The 13786-nt window shown below is 38.9% G+C and overlaps 1 protein-coding gene across 1 annotated transcript in view; it reads left to right on the top strand.

Moving 5' to 3' along the window:
• The window catches only part of LOC124233823 (nck-associated protein 5-like), a gene marked incomplete at its 3' end in the record, with an annotated part of 547928 nt that extends 535973 nt beyond the window's left edge, over positions 1-11955 (top strand). The window contains exon 8 of the mRNA XM_046651057.1: positions 11730-11955. Within this exon, the coding sequence (XP_046507013.1) occupies positions 11730-11955 (226 nt within the window). The remainder of the gene's footprint in view (positions 1-11729) is intronic.
• Positions 11956-13786: the final 1831 nt, after the last annotated feature.

Below are 13786 nucleotides of genomic sequence, written 5' to 3'. Positions count from 1 at the left end.
TCAGTTAAAGGATAAGTATGCAAAATCTTATTTTCTAGCAGTGGAAATCAATTTAATGGTGCTTTTATCTTTTATGCAAATATCCTAGCAGTCTATTGCTTTCTGTTTCTGATAGCAAAATACTTGCTTAAAAATAGTTTTCTGTTGAAAATACTTCAGAATATTTAAATAGTTCAGCATTAAGCATATGCATAGTGTCATCAGAGGTAAGACAAGGTGATATGATCCTTCATTCAGCATCAACATATTCAACAACATTGGACAGTCATTGAGTGACTTCTGCGTTGTACAGGGTGTGGCATTGGGGATGTGATATATAAAATATTATTCCTGCCCCGAAGGTCTTTCATTATAATTGCGACCTGGTGAAGTGCATGCAAAGTCTGTTTACTGAACTTGGAATAGCAAATTCTCTTCTCCATATGAACTATTTATTATTGTTGTTATTATTACTACATCTGCACAGTTAAATAATTCTTTCTTAGCAGAGGCAATTGCCTCCCAGTTCACTTCAGTTTAACAAACTCAGAAGATACATAAATACTTTTCTGCCAACAATTGTCAAAAAATATATATACCATATTGACCAAATTTTCTGAACAAAAATTTGGACACATTGGTCATCTGACAATGTGTATTTAGGGGAGAGTGAGATAGAAAATTTTGAATTGCTTAAATTTACTTTAAATTAAAATTCTGTCCAAGAATCTCAGACATATGGCTGTTGTAGAGGTATAAGAAACAATAGTAATATAGCCACCTGCCTACTTCTCACTAGTCAGTGACTAACTTATCAATTCATTTTGGGATAGCCATGAGCTCAGCTTGCCTCTGATGGCTCTCTGTCTCCTGTGTCCTGTGAATTCTTTCAGAAAACAGGGGTGGAGGAGAAGAGGACAGAGGAGGAAGAGAGAGATTGAATTTGAGTACAAATTTTGACATTAACTTCTGAGTTATTTTTATTGACCTCCAAGTGTCTAAGTGTAACCATTAACCACTGAAATTCCCCATCTACATGACATTCTTTCTGTTTCTGATTTCTTTCTGCTCAGGTTACACTCAGACAACAATTCATGGGCTACAAGGCCATAATTTCTGTTGCTAATCTTCTCAGACCATGCCTTTAATGAAAATTATGGCTCGCTTTTTCACACCATCCTATTCCACAGTTGAGTTTCCTTTTATGGAAAGTGCCTTTAGAATTGAACTTTTTTTTAAAGAAATAAATGTTGCTGATAGATGGAACAGGCAATAAAAGCATCGTCTGAAAATTTATTAATGTAACTTCACAGAGCTGTTCATATGGAAGCTAGTCGGCAATATCGAGGAGTGTTTTGAGTGAAAAATAATGTGGAGTAGATGTGAATTGATATGCCAGTGGTTGTGGGTTCATATCAGAGACATAAAGAAAACACTTTGTTCTTATATCCATCATACACATTTAATCTTGGGGATTTTACTGTGTGCTTTGTTCACTTTGTAAGTCAAATCCAGGGATGAAAAAGAAGAGTTTTATATGTTTGGCCTGACAGTAGTAATGTTAAACTGTGAACAAATTGGAATGTTCTTTTAAAATCCTGTGATTTATCTGATGCTATTTTCCCCCCTTTAAAGTTTAGTATACTTGTGCTGAAAAAAAGCTGCTAGTGATCCCTGAGAATGTTGTCATGGTATTTGCCGAAGTGCTATCTAAAGTGACAATATATTCTGTGCACCCTCCCCACCACCAGAAAACAAATGAGTAAATAAATCACGGAAGCTGAAAGCACCAGGGCTCACTGGGGCGGCTGTCAGCCAGAAGGCTGGCCTCTACATTTCCATTTAGCCTAGATTATGGTTTGTGCTTATGTTTTGAACTAATTGAATCATCATTAACTATGGAAGTCATAGTGGTTTGTTAAACCTATTCTTCTGATAGTCATCTGAGGCTAAACGTGACATCTCTGATAAAATCACCCACTCTCAGAGGATTGGCCTGGGCGCCTTGGGAGAGATGCTGTCAGCAGTGTGGTTCGTGGTTGGATAAAGATCACAGATTCTCAGACAGAATTACTGTTAAGGATAAATCTCTAGATGCATGGGAAAGTCCGGAACAAGTAGCTGAGTCTGTGGAAAGAGCATGATATTTGAAATGAGAACTGTATTTCAATTCTGGCTCTGCCACTTGCTGTTAACAGGTCACTTAATACCCTATTGGAGCCTGTTTTCTTGTCTGTGAAGAGGGTCAGGAATATTTGCTCTATGTACCCATTGTTGTGAGTGTATAAAATGGTATGTACGAGGTTGTGTGGTTTAACTCTGAGGTGTTATACAAATATTAGATGCTATTTGTTATGCCTTTTGTGTTCTGGAAAGAACATTTTATGCTAACACCACTGAAGTCTCTGGCTTATGTGATCAATCCTAAATTATACCTTTTTATGTTTTTACTACACATGAGTAGGTGGACTTAACACATGGTTGGATATTCAAAATGAAAAAAATTCTGTTCTAACTGCTGCAGCTTTCCAAAGGTGGATAGTTTGACGTTTCTTCCTATTGCCGTGGTTTCATTTTGCCATCTTCAGGTTAGAAAACTGCGTGCACTTGAGGTGGCTTTCTTTCTTTTTTTTTTGAGCAGCGCTAAGAGATAAGGGCAATCTTCATCAGAGAAAGGATGAATGAGCTGGAGCAGAGTATAACTATTATTGCCATACATGCAGTGTTTCTACATGTTGCTTTGTGTCAGCCATGAGAGTCAAAAATAATAAAAATAGAGAAATGTGTGAATTTTCTTTTTTTTTCCTAAAGTTTTGCAACTGGAAGATGCTTGGAATTATTCCTCCCATAAGCAGATTCCCTCAGGGAGGACTCGCGTTGGGCACGATTTCCTGTGAGTGTTTGCAGTATCTTTCACCAGACTTTCAACATTGCTCACCAGACCTTTCATTTCTTACAGGCAGGGAATGGAATGTGCTAAATACAAAGTTTGAGTTAGGTGACTTTGATCTTACGGCCTAAGAGAAGTACACAGCAAAACAAGGCAAGGTTTTTTTCATGGAAAAAAGAGAGAGAGAGAAACATACTCTGGAAAAGAAACATAAAGATTTTATTAGGCAAGGTATCTTCTAGGCAGATCTAACCTTAATAGTATTCCGTATTAAAATCCCTGAACTTTGGCAGTGTTTAAATACTTATCCTTCTGAGTCGGCTTTTTACAGATGATCAAAATTATAGAAATGTAAAGCTAGAAGGGCCCTTTGAGTTAGTCTACTGCTGTGAATTTTATCCACGGTTGAAGAAACTGAGGGACAGAGGAGTTTTGTGACTTGTCTAAAATCACACTACTGGTAAGTGGCAGAGCTACGACTGGAATGTAGATTTCTTATTCCCACTTGTTCTAAAACTTGATAAAAATGTTCCCACCCTGGATAAGAATAGACTTACTACTCTGGATAAGAATAGATCACCGTGACAGGCAACTTGATGGACCTCAAGAAACAAATGAGGCTGACTCTCCCTTTTTCCTATCAAATGAAATGCCAGGGTATGTCCAAATGTGACACACACTGCCTTTCCCCTCTGCCCTAATTTGAGGTTCTTCAATTATCCTCACAGTCCTGCGCTCAGACCTAGTGTCGTTCCCACAGTGATGGAGTGGAAGACAGCAGGGCCACCATGTTGAAGTCGAACCTTTGCACACACAACCAGGCAACCACACACACCCAGTGGAGCTGAGGGTCGGGGGAGGGGGCAAGAATGTTTAAACTTCTTTTATTCCTTTTCTTACAATAGAAATTGTGAGCTTGTTGTGACAACCAACTGCCACTTTCCTACCTCATTTAGGACACTGATAGATTTTATTTTTTAATAAAAAACAATGGGCAAGCAAGCCTCATTTTTAAATTAAGAAGCAGAGGAATTTTTCCCCTCCCATATTGCTCATGTGGAACCTGTCTCTTGGAACCTTAGTGTCTCTGGCTGTAGAAGCCATTGAAAGTAGTTACAAACTATTAATGCCATCTGCTTCTCTGAAAAGGAACGATCATACAGTGGGCACTATGCTCTCAGGACTCAAAGAGAAATTTCCCAAGGATCTCTCATCAAGCTAATACAAAGTAGTTTCTATTGTGTATGTCAACATCTGACATCTATTACTGAAGTAGGATTTAGCCAGGTCTGGGTGAATGTGTCCCAGTTTGCCTGGCTTACCCCGACTGTCCCAGTATACTGTTAATAGCCACCACCCCCTTGCTTTACTCTCCAGTGGGAATTGGTTTAGATGATTAATTATCTGTTCATTTTACATATTAATTATAAGAATTAAATCAAATGTGCAGCCTCGAAATCTTATCTAAAGTAAAAGTGATTTACATTCTATACCAGAGCATCTTTGTCCAGAGGCTCTTTAAACTTGGGCATGGATTAGAATTACCTGCGATTTTCTCTAAAGTTAAAGATTCCTGGCCTCACTCCTAGATAGTGTGATTCACTAGGGCCGGAGTTGGCCAAGGTGTCTGCATTTTAAACAAGCAACATTTCTGCCCTCCCCCGACCCCATTGACTCTGATGCCAGTGGCTGTTGACCCCCTCTCTCTGAACCATGACCTAAGGAAACATTAGTTATTTATTATTGTTGGAAGAACTGCATACTAAAGAGTCAAAATTACAAGATGATTTACAAACGTTGAGATCTCATTTTGTGAGATTGTCATTTTCATCATAGTTCAGTCAACTCCTGCTTAGACTATTGCAGTAGCATCTTATTTTCCCCACATCTGTGTTAACCTCCCTCCAATCCATCCTCCACACTGTACCAGAAAGCTATTTCAGAACACACATCCTACCACATGGATACACATACACACACACACACACACACACACACGCACACACACACAGTCTATGGCTTCCTCTTGCCCTTGAAGTAGAGGCAAAATTCCTTGACTTATAGCCTGGCCCCATCAGCCCATCTAGCCTCCTTTCCCTCCCCAGCTACACAGGCCTCCTTTCAGACTTTTTTAAGTGCCCTCCCTGTCTCCAACCTCATGGTCATTTCCTGGTTAACTCCTATGGTGCCTTCAGATCTCAGCTCAATCTGGGAAACCTTTCCTGACCTCTCTTTTGCATCCCTGTATTATTGAATCTCCAAGCACCTGGCAACTCTTCTTCACAGCACCTATCACAGTGCTATTTTACATTTCCTTGTGACATTTTGATTATTAACTCTCTCCTTCCACAAGGCTCTCCCTCCATAAGGGCCACATGTGTTTTCATTCACCTTGGTATCCCTGGCAACTTCCACAGTGCCTGGCACATAAAAGCTACTCAGTGAATATTTGTGGGATGGATGGATTAATTAATTATAAAGTAAGGTGACCTCATGAACTCTTCCTTAAGTCCTACTTTGTGCTGGGTCTGCTGAGGCTGGAGACTGGAAGATGGGTAAGACGCATTTTGGGAAAGGACATTATGATCATTTTCCTCCAAATGTGTTTGAGTGAGCAGTAGCTGGCCATCAGCGAAGAGCTATGCTGCTGCTCTTTGGACTAGCTGAGCTTCCTGAACTGTCATCTATCTGAGTTGAACTGATGTAACCTAGAGCTTTGTGTTGATTGATATTATTTTACATAGGCCTGATGATGCTGACTGCTTGAGAACAAAAGATGAGAGCTCCCCCAAAGGTGAATCATTACCCTGGTAACCACTTAGAGAAACTTATAGCTCTAAGGATGGCTTTATGTACCGACAAGGCCAAATTTGATTTAAACCCATGGATGCTAACTGAGCTCCTAAATCTTTAGCTTCCTCCGTACTGCCTGGTATTTGTTGAGGCAAACAAGCTTATGGTCTCAACCATAGATGAAATATGTGGGGAGTGAAAGTTGTTTGTGTGGTGGCCTCACTTTTATAGAATTCACTGCTGATTAAAGTCCATAAAGAACTAAAACATGAAAACAGGTCACCTCTGGAATCAACTTATTCTTTTCACAGTTTGGCATCCTCAGCAGTGGACTTGGCTTATTTTCCTTGTCTCTCTCTTGGAGGTTCATAAGGAGAGTATATTTTATTTAAAACCACATGTTTCTGACCTGTCTTGCTCTCTTTTTACCATGTATATCACAGGTGATTAATTAACAAAGAAGCTAAATTTTCTGATTGTAATGAGTTATTTATGTGTGGATAGAATACACATACTTGATTTTTTTAAATATTTCACGCTTTTATGAGTGTAATATAAATTTAAGAGCTGTCCTTTCTGAAATAACAATTGTGATCTATCAATGGGAGACAGCCATATTTCCAGCTCTCTCAGAACTTCCTCTCTTCTGCCTCTTGCTCTCCACTCATTTTTCTCTTTTGCTCATCTACTTACTTCAAATATGTCCTTTAAGTCTTTCCTTTTTCCCATTACTACATTATACCCTCTCACTCTCATTGGTAAGTGATTAAGGAGACAAGAGTGGAGAAAAGGACAGGACAGATAACTTCACATTCTGGATTGTTTCCTGGCATTTTAGAGTGTAGAACACAAGCAAGTATGCTTTTAGGTCAATGACTAGTCTGAGCAGCATACAAATGTGGCTTTCCTTCCTGGATAGTGTCACGTCAGAGCAGTCACAAGCCTCCTGTCTAGCTGTAGTGGACATTGGTAGTGCCCTGCCCGTGCGCTGGAACCATCCAGAGTGCTCCTATGACTCCCAGCTGCCAGTGTCTGTGTCAGAGGGCACTTTTATGTGAAGAGTATGCAAAGCCTCACAGCCTGTGGCAGGCTGGAAGTGCCATGAAATTGCCACCCTGGGAGCTGTTTTCAACCATTGACTCTCGTGTGCTGGTGCATAAGCACCCCAACTCCCTTACCCCCGGGGTGGGATGATTCTAAGGCCTGTGTATTGCCCCGAGTTTTCTGTGGGTCTCCCATCAATTTAGCTTCAGTTGCTTAGTAATACGCCTATCAACGGCTCTCTTCTCTTCCTTGAGTCGCATCTTTACCGGTGTTTCGTGCATTTCTCAAATGAACTGCATGTGCTCAAATCCTTGTTCTTTGAGAACTCAAGCTAGATGCTAACTAATGATTAAGAAATATTAACTGAAAAATTAAGTTATAAAGTAATATTTTGCAGGGAACCACATTTTAAAAAACAAAACCTTGCCTCTTCCCTCAGTGCCTTTCACCCTCGGCCTGCTCTGCTTTGGAGATCTCTTCACGCGTCCCACCTTTGCTGCCTTCTCCAGTGCTGCCTCTTCTCTTCAGTCCTGCAAACAACGTAGTTTTCTATATCTTGAAAAAGATTTCCACTTGTCTCTGTGATGCCCTTTGGCTACAGTTCTTTATATTTCCTTCCCTGCCCTGCCAACCTTTTGAGAAAGCTTCTAAGAAAATTGCCCCTATTTTCTCTTTTCATTTTTTGCTTAACCACTGACAATTTGGGTACCATCATCACACTTCAGTCAAACAGCTCTCCAGTCCTCACTAACAACCTTCTTATTACAAAATGTAGAGGACCTTTTTCTGTTCTCTTGTCATCTCTGTTAACACTAAGCATACTGACAACATTTCCTTCCTGAAAAAATTCTTAGAATTTTAACATTGGAAGGGACCTTTCGTCCCTCCATCTCATTTTACATCTGGGGGAAACTGAGGACGAGAAAGGTTGAATGATTTGCCTAACAAGGTGTAAAAGGGTAAAAGCAGGGCTTTGAAGCCAGGCCTTCTGACCTACCATCCAGTGTGAGAACTGTGTTTGGTAAGTCCTTATCCAAAGCCTTCAAAGTATTCCTAATTTTTATTCCTTCCTAAATAAAGCCCTCCCAGCTGGTCTCCCAGCTCCTTCCCTCCACAGCCCATTCTCCATTGCAGTGGTCAGGATGATGTTTCTCAAGTGTAAATCAGAAGCCATCACTTCCCTGCTTAGCATCCAAAGCCTCTTTCCTGCACTTAGAATAAAATCCAAACCCATTCCTGTGCCTTGCAAGACCCTCCTTGGTCCAGCTTTCTTTCTCATTTCCTATTATTCTTTCTTTTACAGTCGCTATTCTCCATTACACGGATTCTCCCTCAACTGGGCAGCAAGGTTGGAATGCTTTTCTCCCAGGCCATTACGTGACTGCTTCCTTCTCATCATTTGATCTCAGCTCAAATGGCCACCTCCTCAGACAGCCTTACACCAATGTCATAATGTCTAACATTGTCCCTAAACATACCACTGTCCATCACATTAAGCTGTTTTATTTTCTTCATAGCATTCACCACTAGCTACGATTATATAACTTACTGATTTGATTTGGAGTTTGTGTTTCCCACCATTAGAAGATAAGGTCATGGAATATAGGAACTTCATCTAGTTTGCTGTATCTCTAGCACCTAGAACAGCAATTGGTCAATAGCTGGTGCTCAATACACATTTGTAGGATGAACAAATGGACATATGAATTGTGCCTAAATTTTTCTTTCTCAGTTCTAAGAATCATTTCTCTCTTGCACTCTCCAATCCTCTTACTCAACTAATCTCTCAAAAAAATTTTCTGCACCCTAATCAAACTGGTTTCCTCATAAATCAATAAGGGCAAAATGTATTCCTGACTGGGAGCCTTTGTCTCAGTTTTCTCTTTGACCCAAAATCCCACCCTATGTCTCTCTAACTGTTCAAGTTGTATCGCTGCATCAGAGCATAAGTCACATTCCATTTCCATGAAATCATATCCCACAGCCCTTGTTGATCACCCCTTCTTCGAACTATGTAAAATGACTCTTGCATTTTATGTAATCTAAATACTCATAATCTATATTATCTTGAAATGTTTCCAGTTGTTTCATCTAATAATATTTAGACACTATGCCTGGACACTTTAAATTGTGTGTGTGTGTGTGTGTGTGTGTGTGTGAGTGCGCCATCGATCCTCATCATTTGGGGATTCTGTATTTGTGAATTCGCCTACTCTCTAAAATTTATTTGCAATCCCCAAATCAACACTTATGGTGCTCTCATGGTCATTCATGGACATGTACAGAGTGGTGAAAACTTTGAGTCATCTGCCATGCACGTTCCCAGCTGAGGTCAAACAAGGCAACACTCTGTCTTCTTAGTTCAGGTCTCATACTGTACACAGGTATCCTTTTTGTGCTCTATTTAGAGCCACATTTTTCACATTTTACTTTTATTGTTAGTGAGTTTGCAGTTTAGAATAGCCTCCAAGCCCAATGCTGAAGTGCTGTATAGTGTTCCTGTGTGCAAGAAGGCTGTGGGGGCCTTATGGAGAAAATGGGTGTTAGATAAGCTTTGCTCAGTCATGAGTTATAGTGCTGTTGCCTGTTTGTTCAATGGTAATGAGTCAACGATATATACTAAATAAGGTATCTTTAAACAGAAACACTTGTAAAACAAGGTTATGAATTGATTAGTGATGAAGATATTGTGACCAGAGGCTCACAGGAACATAACCCTGTATTTCCCCCAGGAGCAAGGATACCGTGTTCACTAATGCAGAATTCGTGACAACTCTATGGAATATAACTACCAGGAAAATTGCGAATTGGCTGTATATGTATGTATGTTATATATGATGGCACTAGCTTCATTTAGACATTTAGGAGAAAAAGAAACCAAGAGTTATTAAAATTAAATAGTTTGCCCAAGATTATTTGTTAAGCTGGTAAATGGTAGATCTGGAATCCGGTTGTCATATTCAAAAGTCTTTTGGCTTTTCATCCACCACACCAGCTTCTCTTTGTCTGTTTTAATTAGCTATAGAACCTTCATTATTACAGGGTGCTTCATATATATATATATGATATATATATATATATATATATATAAAAGAAAATACAAGTGTAATTTGCTGAGAGAGCCATGAAAAACCATAATTCACATGGGGAAATAGATATAGATGATGATATTTTTGTAAACGGCTTGCTTTACAGTCCCAGTTGAGAGTTTAATTACAGTGATCCCCAATCTTAGAAGACAGGTAGAAGGACCTCTTCATTTCAGAGTTGGCAACTCTACAGACTACATATTCCTTATCAGGGAAATGAAAATCTAACAAGCAGCCAAACTTGAAAGAGTCAAAACTGTAAAAATATTGTCATGATCTAGATTTTTGTTCTGGCTTGAGGATCTGCACCTTAGACTTGCCCAGCATTTATCTGAGTGGAACTCATACCTGCTATGGAAGTGAATATACTTGCACGTTATATGAGATTAGACACGCTCAGGCCTGATTGCATAAAGAGCTATCCCTTTCCTAATCAGTTGCACATTTATATACAGAGATGACAGGAGACGTTATATCTTGAAATCAGTACAGAACAAATTAACATGGATCAAGTTACCATGTGGTCTCTGGTATTTTACATATCTATAGTCATGTGCCACATAATGACATTTTGGTCAACAATGGACTGTATATAAAACAGTGGTCTCATAGGATTAGTACCCTATAGCCTATGTGTGTAGCAGGCTATACCATCTAGTTTGTGTAAGTACACTCTATAATGTTTGCACAATAATGAAATCGCCTAAAGATGCATTTCCTAGACTGTATCCCCATCATTGTGATGTATGACTATATACAAATTCATGTATACTTATACATATGTCTATATATATTAAGGCGTATTTCTTTACATACTTGATAACTTATTTTAAAAAAATAAGTTAAACATTTTTGGAGCCTCCAAAGACATCTTCATGAACACAGTTTAAAAACTTGTTTTTTTTTCTTGTGCTATTCTTTTCTAAGTATATTGTGTAAGTGTCTAGAGGTTAAGAATTGTATCTTTTGTGCTTCTGTATTTACAAATGACCTTAGTTTAGTGCCAAATGTAAAGAAGTCTCTCACCATCGATAATCTAATTTAGCCCACATGGTTGACAACCAGCTGTATTAAGACAATTATTTCTGCAGTGTTGTGGTTAAAACTAAATAGTGTGATGGAATGATGTCATCTGGTTCTATAGCATGAGGGTCTTGATATGTGTACAAAATGGATACGCTTATTTTCATATGATGTTCTCTTGACACTTCTTTCTCCCTTGAAAACAAAAGCCAATCATGAGGCTCAAATTAACACTTCTCAACTTCCAAAAAGCTGCCAGACAGAAGGTTGAGTAAGGGGCTTCTAACAGGGAGGCAAGACAGGATAATACAACATTTTATGTCTGCCTTAAGGCTATACTACAAATCCTGGAGTGTTAGAAAAGGGACAAGGGGTAGTCTTAAGAGCTGTGTTACTATTGAGCCAAAGGAACTAACTGGTTTCAGCTTAGAATTCTGAAATCACTATCATCTCAGTATTTTGTGATATTTTCATATCCCTTAAATTAATTACATGGTTGCATGTCCAGTGACTTTAATGATCCTATTTTAAGGAGCTAAGTTGTTTTCAAATCAAGTACTACAAAGGTTGACTTATTTTTTCCCCAGTTGAGAACACAGCTGAATTCCACGGTGCAGATAAAAAGGGATTAACTGCATGACTCCACCTAAGGCTTTGTTGGCTGGGTCACTTCTCCAACAGAGCAGAGGATGTGTACATTCAGAGGTGGTGACCCAGTGGCTTTGTCTTGCCAGGTATTAAAAATATCTACTGTGTTTACTAATGTAAGCACCACTCAGAATTGGTTTAGCAAAATCTTTTCTCCCTCAGCCCTGGAAAGTATGCAGATGCAATTGGGATATTCCAAACTTCGTAAACTTGCTTATTTTTCAGTGGAGATTATTGAAAACAATAATTCTTTCTTGCTTCAGGAAAAACTGCCAGAGGAAGAGAGAAAACACAAGGAAGCTTTGGAAGAACTTCACATGGTGGTGGATGAGGATTCGCGGAGCGAAAGCAGCAGTGCGGACGAGGGGAAAGGAAAGACCAAATTGCTGTTAGAAAGATTGAAAGCTCTAGAGGTAAGAAATGAAACAAATGCTGCATGTTTAAAGAAAAATAACAGTGTTCTGCTTCTTTTATTGGCGCTGGTTTTGAGTGAGTATAAATCTTCCTCTCTCAGTTCTGACTAACAGGATCTAGTGTCTCTCATTGTGATTGCTTTGTCAACGATGAGCAAAAAGTTAAAATTTGTAGCACTGAAAGAGTCTTGATTTAGTGACTATGATTGCATTGTCTTAAAAAGAGTATATAAGGCAATAATTCATTTTAAGTTCAGTTCATCCCTCAAACTGAGTAGGATCGCCTCAAATTCCAAGCTCCTTGAGGGCAGGGGCTGTGTAATATTTCACCTTGTTTTCCCAATACTTACTATAATGGATGAATGAGTGAATGAATCAAAGAAAAAAAAAAAATACTATGTAAGGATGATCGTAAAATAAAAATTAAAGTTTTTAAGCAATATAACCATTTCTTTAAAAAAAAAAAACCTGTGTAGAATTTCAACGTGTAAAATATATAAAAGTTGAAGCAAAGCTGAGCTAGAGGGTGTTTTAAGGAGGATTTGGGACCCGGCAGTCTCCCAAAACACAGTTTGGAACCACTGGTCTATTACTTAGTGGCATTTGACATCACTTCAAGTGTTAATTCCTAAAGGTATTTGGCAGTCCTCAAAGAACATTCCAGTTACTAGGTCTTGATTGAGATTTCACATGAGGAAAGACTCAGCAAAGATGGCTTTACCTATGAGTTGCTTTGTCTCCTTTCAATAAATTTTCTGTTAGCATATAGAACTGGGACATAATTACTTTTAAGCAAGGATTATGGTTAGCCCCTCTCATCTTAAACTAGGTACAAGGGACCTTCAACCAACTTTGAAAAATGTGGTTCTACCATAGAGTCTACAGAATCCTGAAAACTTCAGTAAGGTGAAGAAACAAGAGCTAGGAAGGTCTTGCTTTCAATGCTTGGTTACTGCAATCCTGCCTCTTAGCCACCTTGCTGTGGATAGTGAGCATGCGCTTTTTGCTCTAATTTTCTCAGCAACAGTAAAGCAAAAGAGTTAAGGGTTAAGATTATGGACTTTGGAGCCAGATTCCCAGGGTTTTGTTAAATTCCAATTCTACTGCTTTCTGGTTTTGAAGCCTTGGGTGAATTAATTAGGCCTTCTGAAACTGTATCCTCCACTGCAGAAATGGGGACAACAACAGTAACATCTTACAGGGAAGTAATGAGGATTAGATGAGTTAATATTTGTACAATGGGGCCTGGCAGTTGGTCTCTTCTATCCACCTACTCTAAGACTCCTGCTTTTCTTTAAATCACTTTTTTTCCTATTTATCTGGATACAATGATTAATAAAAGAGCTATGTATGAAAAAATGTAGCTACTCCACACAGAGTGACTGAAGGTAGACAGGTTAAGCAAGTGATGTCAAATATGGGGCAAAGGAGAGGGCAACTTAGGGAAGCGCTGACAGCTCCTCTTGGACAAATGACCAGGAATCACCCGTGTGTCACCAAAGGGTCTCATACTTTTGTCATTTTTAAGATAACCACTGTAAAAGGTGGGAAAGCCGTCTCAAGGGAGACTGAGGTTGCTCTCAGAGAGTTTTAGAAACACATAGCTTTGTCTTGAGGTTGAATTAAATGGATTTAATAGTAGAAATGAGTTGATATTACAATTTCTTATTCCCCTAGAACCATGTACTTAAATTGTTAGTTTTATTTATGCCTACAGTGAAAATTGCTCTTAGTTCATTTAATTGTCGCTGAGACAACTTTGTGAAGGACATTTTATTTAATCAAGCTAAGAGGTATTTAAAAAATATCTTTGGCAGCGAATGTTTCTTAAACTGTTACTGAGTCAAAGAGAAATGGTAGTTTTTTTTTCAACAGAGATCTTTATACTTCAGGCAACAATTCTTGCA

The sequence above is a fragment of the Equus quagga genome, unplaced genomic scaffold, assembly GCF_021613505.1.
Source record: "Equus quagga isolate Etosha38 unplaced genomic scaffold, UCLA_HA_Equagga_1.0 252_RagTag, whole genome shotgun sequence".
NCBI classification, from domain to species: domain Eukaryota; kingdom Metazoa; phylum Chordata; class Mammalia; order Perissodactyla; family Equidae; genus Equus; species Equus quagga.
This window is presented reverse-complemented; position numbering and strand designations above follow the sequence as displayed.